Below are 10,056 nucleotides of genomic sequence, written 5' to 3' on the forward strand. Positions count from 1 at the left end.
CAACTAAAATCATTCAATAAAAATCCTTTCTGAATATCATCTCATGGACACTGAACTAAATGCGTCTTTCTGACCGGGAGCTGACAGCGTGTTGAAGAGTGATGGACAGGACACCTTGGTTAGGAATCTCATTGCAAATCTTTAGTTGAAATGGCGCCTTTAACTCCAGTCTCCAGTACAGAACAGAGAAAACTAAAGACAATGCAACGTTGTTTTAATCCATTTATAGTCTAAACAGAGGAGCCATCAGTTTGTTTTGAGGAAATAAATAAAGGTGCAGAAGATGTTACCCTCCCGCACCCAGAAGGAGTGCGGCAGACGTAACATCTGTCCGTTTTGGAGAAGCGAAACCATGCAAAAAATAAAAATAAAAAATCCTGGTAAAAACGCACGCCCGAACCCTGCACAGGGTTAAAAAGAAAGAAAAAAAAGAAAAAAAATCTGGCAGAGTTCAATTGTTCGGTTTGGTTCATACAGATCCAAATGTCGATGAACCAGCGCAGATTTCTCTGCAGATGCGACCAGGAAGAATTTGTGAAGCTGTGCGTTCAGACCGCAGCGGGTGAATTAATGGTAATTTAAGTGGAGTCGCTTAATTTCATTTCTGTCCAGACTGTGATCAAGCTGACACTTGGTGTGCAGGCAGTTCCAACTTTACGCACAGAGAACAGAGAACATCGTGGAGCTCATTATTAATCACACTAAGAACAATTTCTGTCAGAGAATCACCTCTGATCTGGACGCTGTAACGAACCAGAGGCTTTGGAGCGTGTAGCGCAGCTGATCCGCTTCTGCGGGATTTTTCTCCCGCAGGCCGAAGGAAGTGATCAGGAAACGATCAGAGTTCTGCCGTCTTCTAATCACGTCATTTCGTGAAATGTTACCTGATTTCAAAAACGGTCTCGCAGAGAAATACTAAATGTTTCGTTTGATGACTACAAATTGGAAATAAAATTATTTTTTTCTTTGACGGACAACGAAAAATCTCCAGCGCAACCTCTGCTCCAAACTACGAACATTGTCGGCCCTCTTCGTTTTTTTTGTTTGTTTTTTTTTTTGTGTGGAGGATCAGTAAATAACTTCTTGGTGTTTTAGAACCACCAGGTTTGAAGGGCTTTAGCCTTTGAGTTGCACCACAGCGCAGCACATTTGAAACATACAGGAGAACAATGTCAGCTCGTTTTTATGAGTACAAGTATAAAGGAGGCTGGTATCGCGCCTGATGTAAATCTATTTATTTATGTCATCACATGGACTTATATAAAGTTTTATACATTTTCTTTTCATATATTTATTATTGTTTTTCTTCTTTAGATATTAGGTTGGCTTAGAATGATTCCAAATAATGTACAGGAATGACCTGGTGCTGTTACATGTTAATCATCTGGGGGGGCCAATCAGATGACAGGGAGGGCACTGGGCCCCCCTGTCATCAGCCCCCCTCTGGCTCCGCCTCTGACTGATACACAGGACTGGAAACGAGAGCTAACGCTATCCAGGACTTCACAGTTCTACTGGAGCGCATAGACGGCAAACAACAACTGACGTAAGACGGACGTGCAAACGACAAGAACCTGACGAGGAACACGGACAACAGGTGGGACTAAATACACTGGGAGGGTAGTCAGGGAATGAGACACAGTTGGGACCAATCAACGGGGAGGACACAGAGACTCACAGGACAGAAACTGAACACAGAAAAACCTTAAAATAAATACACAGAAACACGGATCATCACAAAAATGACACATTAGGTGGTTCCAACACTGCGCATGCATGCCCACAGCAGAACGGAGTCTAGGGCCTGCCAATGCCAGTAGTTATAATTTTTATACAGATTTTAGTTAAATGAACGTAAAACAAGAAATGAGCATCAACGGAAAATTAAAAATATTTTTGAAAGGGTGATGAAAAGTTTACTTTTACCATCTTCAGTTACTTCGTACTGGCCTTAATTTGAGGTCATTTAATCTACTACCATGGGGAAGCCTTGTTAAAACAAGAAAGATATTTTTTAAATTGTAATTGAGTTTCTTAGTTTTTAAGAATTTGATTAATAAATGAAATGATATATGTTGCAAAAAATTATCGGATATCAAATTTGGGGTTTACAGTAATAAATATTTGCAATGTAAAATATTCTCTAAGCTTTAACCGATGATGATGCATCATGTTTAGCTCAAACAGGGGTTAAAATAAAACTCCTTATTGCTTTATTTTCAGAGTTTCCTTAAACATTTTCCCAACTTTCTGCTGTTGGGTTTAACCTTCAGTTTATTTCTCTATCCTGATCTTCATCTTCTCCAGTTTCTTGACCTTCTCCTGGTCTCCTTTTTCCTTCATCTTCTCAATCAGGAAGTCCAGATGGACCAAAGTGGACACTGAGTCGACTTTCAGGGCGATCTGCTCCAGTCTGATAACATGACTGTAGGCCTCATCCAGCAGCTCCGACCTTTCTACTGTCAGATTGTTGGTTTCCTTTTCAAGGTTTTCCAAAAGAGTTGATTTGTTCTCACATTCTGCTTTATTCTGATCATATTTCTCCTTCACAGCCTCCAGGGTTTTCTGAACTTTTCTGGTCTTTGTCACATAACTCCAGTTTTCTTTGACATGAACTGATGCAGGACACTTGTTGGTACAAACTGTGCAGTGACCATTCTTGATGACCTCACAGTGTGCTGGTTTCTGGGCCATTGTACATCCAGGATAGTGACAGTTTTCCTCACAGACTGAACAGGTGACAGCTCCTTCTAAAAACACCAACCCCCACTTCCCTCCTCTGATTGGTTCTTTTTCCTTGTAGACCTCATCAACTTCCATACTGAAGTTTATATCCCTCTCCATCTCATCTTCCTGTTTCTGTTCATTCAGCTCGATTCTCTCCTTCAGGTTCTGGATGCAGGCCTTCAGTCTGATCCGTTCATTCAGAACCTCCACTGTTGTTTCCAGTAGCTGAGGTTTGGTGTTTTTCATAAAGTCTCTCAAATGACACATTTCTTCATTTGTAAAGTCCCAGGAGTATTTTGAACCAACTTTATCTTTCTCTGATGTGTTTCCCTGTTGCTTCTGTTGGTTATTAAACAGGAAGTGAACAGGCTGATTCATCTCATCTTTGGAACATTTAATCTTTGCATCTTCCAGAGCCTGAAGGACATTTTCAGGTCTTCGTCCATCAGAGTGAGTGATCAAAGCCACAATGTTTCTCTTCAGGTCTTTTCCAAACAGAGACATCACTGAGTCAAAGATGTACCTCAGTCGGTCACTCAGTCTGTAATCACTGGCCTTCACCACCAGACCCACTGCATTGATCTGATGAACTCCATCCTCTGATCGAAACAAGTCAAACAATCTTTGACTAACTATGTCATCTTCTTCAATTCCTCTGGTGCTTCCAAATCCAGGCGTATTGATGATGGTCAGAGAGAACGGCAGAATTTGACCTTCAAAACCAAAGATCTGATAGACGATCACATCTGATGTCTGACTTTGTGATTGATGGGTTCCCTCCTCCTTCTCTTCTTCTACAATCTGAAACCAGAATTTATCCTCAAACTTCACTCCCACAGCGTAGTTGAACAGAGTGTTGATCAGAGTAGATTTTCCTGTTTCTGTTTCTCCAACCAGTAAGATGGTTTTATTGATCTTCATCTCATCTTTCTCTCCAATCGTCACTTTGCTCAGAGTTCCTATTGTCTCTTTCTTTGGTATCACCTGGTAGACAGCAGGAGGGCCTTTATGGGTCTGAACACTTTCTGAGATTAAAGCCTCCTGAATAGATGAGGTTATTCTCTCCCTGCAGAAAAACAGAACAAATTATGATTTATTAAAATTTCAAACAAAATGAATTCAAACTTTTTATTTATATAGCTCATTTTCAGCAACAAGGCAACACAATGTTCTCTACATGAATTAAAATGAAAATACAAACAAAATAACAAACCAAAGGAAAGTGCAACAGAAGAAAAAGAATCTAATATTGATCATCTATTCCTGTTCTGAGTTGCTCAGGAAGTTTTTCTGGATTCTCAGTTTGTTCTAATCCCTTTTCTGGGTTGCCAAAGTAAAAGTGAGTTGGTATTATCTGGACTTTCTCTAGCTCTCGGTGAAGGTGGACATTTTTTTCCTCACCCTGCTTGCTCTGTTTTTTTGTTGCTTTTGTTGCTGTTTTTTTGCAGCCTTTCTTTGCACATCCTCTGAATCTACAAATTATGGATCTGGTCAACTGATCTCTCAATGCAATTGATCAAATTTTCTCGATGAGAAGTCTGGGCACAAGAGAGCCTCTTGTCCTGCGGGGACACACCCAGCAGGATTCACCCTGGATTTATTCATGATAACAGGATTTCTGCTGTTTGGAGCTGGTGGATTCCTGGATTGACAAACTTGTGACGGACTTGGCTGAACTAGTGAACACGTGCATTGTTCATTTCACAATTTCACAATTGGCGCGACTGCAGTGAAGTTGGTTTCGAGTTGGATATTGGATTTTCCAATATCCGCCGAGTAAGCGGCGTTTAGCTCAAGGTTGATCCGATTTATGAGCGCTAATTTCGGCCAGCCGTTCTCCAGCTTTACTTCACTGCAATCGGTAACAATAAAACCACCGGGATAAAGTTTGTTTTGGTCTGTGGCCTGTAAAGATGGCGCCGAGCGACTGGACCTAAACGCCCCACAACGTCTGACGCAGTGACGTTGGTTCCCAGGCTCTATTGGCCAATAGCAGACATAGAAGGCAGCTCTCCTCATTAACATAACGATGCAGCAGAAAAACAGCAAATGGAAATACAGCAAGCAGAAATACAGCGAGCAGAAAAGGGAGAAGCAAAAACAGACAAAGCAAAATATCTATTTTTCTTGACAAAAACGCATGTTTAGGGGAAATAAAAAAGAAAATATTTACATTACTTGACAGAAACTCATGTAAGGGAAAGGAAAAACTAAATATATATTTCTGCTTTTATTTCTTATTATATCGGTTTTGGTCCTCCATAAGTTATCAAACCACTGATAAAAGAAGAACAATCTGCAGAATTACATCATCATCATCATCATCATCGATAATAATAATGCATCAAATTTATATAGCACTTTTTAGGACACTCAAAGACACTTTGAACCAAAATCCTAACATAAACAACATAACTTAGAAGAGTTTTATTTTGAAAGTACCTACCTGAGTTGAGTTCTGATTCCAGGATCCATTTGGCTGCATATTTCCTCCAGTTTCTGCAGTTTTTCTCCATTCCCTTCCCTCTTCATCTTCTTGATAAGGAAGTCCAAAATGACAAAAGTGGATGCTGAGTTGTTAATTGAATTGTCATCCTTGGCTGACTGATGCAGTTTGATAAAATATGCATATACTTCATTTATCAATTTTGCCTTCTTTCAGTTTTGTTTTCTCCTTTTCAAGTCTTTCTGAAAGCTTCATTTTCTGTCTTGATTCCTGTTTATATTGTTTTTTTAAAGCTTCTTTAGTCTTCTCAACCTTGTTGGTCCTGATCACACATTGCCGATTTTGTTTAACATGATCTGATGCAGGACACTTGTTGGTGCATGAAGTACATTTTCCATCTATCATCACTTCACACTGTTCAGGATTTAAAGCCTTTGTGCATCCAGGATAGTGACAGTTCTCCTTACAAACAGGACAGCAGAGAGATGTTTCATAACTACATCTTCCATCTCTAGGAGGCTGCAGGTCTTTGTAGGCCTCAGGGATAGATACATTAAAGCTTTTATCCCTTTTCATCTTCTGATTGTTAATCCTAAGAGCTTCTTGAGTTCGTTCAACATCTCTCATTTTTAACTCAGTGAACCTGATTCTCTCCAGCAGGTTCTGGATGCAGGCTGTCAGTCTGATCCGTTCTTTATGATGTTCCAATATAACTTCAGGCTGGAGAGGTGGAGATTTTTCCAGAAAGGCTATGAACTGTTTCATTCCTCTTTCTGTTACTTTCCAAGCATTTTCTATAGATAATTCAGATTCTTCTGTTCTCTCCTCATCCTGGCAGTTATCAAACTGGATGATACATGGTTGATTCTTCTCATTTTTGGCACATTTAATGTTTGCAGCTTCAAGAGCTTGAAGAACTTTTCTAGGTGGTTTTCCCTGTGAGTTTGTCATCAGAGCTATGATGTTTTTCTTCACATCTTTTCCAAACTGAGACTTGATGAAATCATAGATGTTCTTCAGTTGGTCAGTGACTGGATTCTCCTCGTCCTTCATCACCAGACCTACTGCATGAACTTCCTGGATCCCATCAGCTGATTGGAATAACTCCATTAATCGCTGGTTGGTCCTGATATGATCAGGATCTTGTGTGTCTCCAAATGCAGGCGTATCAATGATGGTCAGAGAGAACGGCAGAGTTTGATCCTCAAAACCAAAGATCTGATAGACGATCACATCTGATGTCTGACTTCCTGTCTGATCCTCTACAAGCTGAAACCAGACATCATCCCCAAACTTCACTCCCACAGCGTAGTTGAACAGAGCGTTGACCAGAGTAGATTTTCCTGTTGCTGTTTCACCAACTAGTAAGATGGTTTTATTTGGTTTGGTCTCTTGTTTTTCACCAACAGTTAGAGTCAGAGATCCACTCTTCTGTTTCTTTGTTCTCAGCTGGTAAACAGAAGGAGATCCTGAATCGACTTGATCACTTTTGGAGATGATGTCCTCAAATCTGGATGTGAAAGCAGAAAAGAGGTTCAATACATGTTTTAAAACAAAATTCATAATTTTAATTGTGTCACAGGATGAAATCATGGCTTCAGTATGTACATTCATAAATATATCAAACATATCTCTTAATCTACATTGTTGTAATTAATGGCACATCTTTATGGTTTCAGATCCAGTAGAATAAATAATAATAATAGAATTACTGAATGTTGAGCAGACAGAAGCAGTTTAATTTGCTTTGCTAAAACTAATACCTGTGGAAGTCTAATTCTGAGTCTGCAGTATGTAGAGAGCCGAGCATTGTACCATAACACATGCAGCCAGGATTTCAGAGGGATAAGCTGGAGCCGTCAGCACTGGACCACCATATGTCCCAGTAGATACTGGACTACCTCAGTGTCTGCTAACATGTGAGAACACAGGGCTGAGTTCCAGAAAACCATCCAATCAACCCTATCTGCCCCAGAGGAAAAAAACTTTTGATCTGATAAACCTAGGCTGTTCAAATCATGCACCCAAGAACCTTTTGAGTAGAAAGTGAACCAAAGACAACTATTTATTCACAATGATGTTACAGCTCCAATTTCCTTAGGCTTATTTTATTATTGCACAAAGATATAGCAGTGAAATTGGCAACAAAATGGCATCACTAGAGCAGACATATGCAAAAAAAAAAAAAAGATTCACAAGTGTGCCCTATAAGTATAAAAATATACAAATAATATTATATTGCTAGTTACATATAACTTTAATCTAACTGTCTCTGAGTCTGGCTGTTCTACAGCAGATGGAATCTCCTTCCAGACGGCAACTGGATGAACAGACCATGGAGAGGATGGGTGGAATCAGAGATGATCTGGTTTACTCTGGCTGAGCACCGTCTGTCTGTAATGGTTAGGGGGGAGTGGAGCCCCAATGACCCTCTCTGCTGTCTTCACCTCTCTTCACAGAGACTTCCAGTCTGAGGCCTTGCAGCTCCCAGACCAGATGGAGGTTCTGCTGGTCAGCAGGATCTCAGTGGTTCCTCTGTAGAAGGTGGAGAGGATGGGAGGAGGAGGGCAGCTCTTCTCATTCGTCTCAGAAAGTGCAGACACTGCTGTGTCTTTTTCACCAGTGAGGTGATGCGAGGTGTCCAGCTGAGGGCGTCTGTAATGTGAAGCCCAGGAACTTAGCGCTGCTGACGATCTCCACTGCTCTGTCGTCGATGAGGACAGGTGTGGTTGGGTCGAGATCTGCTGAAGTCGACAATGATCTCTTTTGTCTTGTTGACCTTCAGGAGCAGGTTGTTTATTCTGCACCAGTCCAGCTACACAACACTCCACTGGTTTGCATACCAAATCCTCAGGGATGATTATATTAAATGCTGAGCTGAAGTCCAAAAACAGCATCTTTATGTGGGTGTTTCTTTTCTCCAGGTGTACCAGGCTCAGATGAAGAGCAGTGGAGATGGCATCTTTAGTTGAGCAGTTAGGGGTTTTATTTAGAGCTTCAAATCTTCCAAAGAAGTTAAGATCATTAAGGAACCTAATGTCACCTTGGCAGGATGAAGATGTGGTTTTATAGTCAGTGACAGATTGGATGCCACAGTTGTCTGGTGTTGCTGGGATCATGAAAGAAACCTCAGATCTTCTGACTGTAGGCATTTCTTGCTCTCCATGATGGCATGATTTAAATTGGCCTCACTTACCAGTGTTCACAACTTACAAAATGCATCAATGCAATACGAAAGTATTTACAGCAAAAAATAAAATAAACATTTAAAAGAAGCTCTGGATAAATTCAGATGATTTAAATAAACTAAACAGGAAGGATGTGAATGTTAATGATGTAAACAGGGCATATGAAGTATTTATGAATATTTTGGGAGTTGTGTGTGAAAATGTGTGCAAAAGAAATTACACACAGAGAAATGGTGATAAATTATGGATGACAAAAGGTTTGAAAAATGCTTGTAAAAATGCTTACTTGTACTCATGCTTCTTGAAATTGAGAACAAATAAGCAGAAGAGAGATACAAGAAGCATAAAAATAAAGTGGTATGGATTATAAGAAAACATAAAAGGGATTATTACAGTGATTTATTAAACAAAAGTAATGGTGATATGAAAGCAAAATGGAGAGTAATAAATCGTGTTCTGAAAAATCAAAGTAAACTCAGGAATCCCACAATATTTTGTACAGGATGGAAATTAGATTTATGATGGGAATTAAACTGTAACTTGATTTAATACATTTTTGTACCTGTTGACCCAAGTCTTGATGCTAAATTACCAAAAGTAGATAATAATGTGAAGCATACAGTTACTGGTTGTTCTAATAGTATTTCTCTTGATGAAACTGATAAAGAAGAAATACTGAATATTGTAAAAAAAAAAAAAAAATCTTAGAATAGAATAGAATTCAACTTTATTGTCATTGCACCGTCACAAGTACAAGCAACAAAATGTAGTTAGCATCTATCCAAAAGTGCTATACAGGGTATAAATATTTACAGGTGTACAAAGGTGGTTATAAAAATAAAATGTTCAGTATAAATATAATATAGATAAAAATATGGGAGCTATGCACATATACAGATTATACAGAAATGTTAAGAATGGATTGTATATGTATTAATAGATTTACAATACAAGATAGATACTGGCAAATAAGATTTACAGATTATGTATGAATGTGAGGACAGTCCGTATGTTATTGTTGTATGGGGGTTTGGGGGTTACAGTCCTTATAGTTGTGTCAGGAGGCGTTCAGGAGCCTAACAGCTGTAGGAAAGAAGCTGTTCCGATGCCTGGAGGTTCTGGTCCGTAGGCTCATATAACGCCTCCCAGAGAGCAGGAGGGAGAAGAGTGCATGTGTGGGGTGAGTGAGGTCCTTGGTGATTTTCCCAGCCCTTTTCAGACACCTCTTCCTGTAGATGTCCTTGATGGCAGGGAGCGGTGGCCTGGCGATGTGCTGGGCAGTTTTCACCACCCTCTGCAGCGCCTTCTGGTCAGAGACAGAGCAGTTCCCATACCAAACTGTAATACAGTTGGTGAGGATGCTCTCGATGGTGCAGCGGTAGAAGTTTGTGATAATCTCTGAGGACAGATGGTTCTTCCTCAGGGTCCTCATGAAGAAGAGGTGCTGGTGTGCCTTCTTGATGAGTTTGGAGCAGCTGGTCGTCCAGATCAGGTCCTCGGAGATGTGGACCCCCAGGAACTTAAAGCTGTCCACACGCTCCACCTCTGTCCCCTTGATGTGGATGGGTGGGTGTAGGTCAGCGTTCCTCCTGAAGTCCACAATGAGCTCCTTGGTCTTCTCTGTGTTCAGCTGCAGATTGTTTTTGTCGCACCACTCAGCCAGACGGTCCACCTCCTCCCTGTAGGCGGCCTCAT

The 10,056-nt window shown here is 40.3% G+C and overlaps 1 protein-coding gene across 2 annotated transcripts in view; it reads right to left on the bottom strand.

The window, feature by feature from the left end:
* Positions 1 to 1,705: 1,705 nt before the first annotated feature.
* Positions 1,706 to 10,056, bottom strand: part of LOC106956753 (uncharacterized) — a 16,293-nt gene continuing 7,942 nt past the window's right edge. Inside the window, exons 2-3 of one of the 2 annotated variants that reach the window (XM_015047774.1) lie at positions 5,461 to 6,683; positions 1,706 to 2,861 (exon numbers count right to left, since the gene is read on the bottom strand). In XM_015047774.1, coding sequence (XP_014903260.1) covers positions 2,275 to 2,861; positions 5,461 to 6,683 — 1,810 coding nt within the window. In that variant the 3' untranslated portion in view covers positions 1,706 to 2,274. Of the gene's footprint in view, positions 3,794 to 5,173; positions 5,438 to 5,460; positions 6,684 to 10,056 lie in introns of those variants that run through there. The other variant, XM_015047775.1, reaches the window with a different exon arrangement.

Source organism: Poecilia latipinna, unplaced genomic scaffold (assembly GCF_001443285.1).
Source record: "Poecilia latipinna isolate Pla-1442-1.1 unplaced genomic scaffold, P_latipinna-1.0 Scaffold841, whole genome shotgun sequence".
NCBI classification, from domain to species: Eukaryota; Metazoa; Chordata; class Actinopteri; order Cyprinodontiformes; family Poeciliidae; genus Poecilia; species Poecilia latipinna.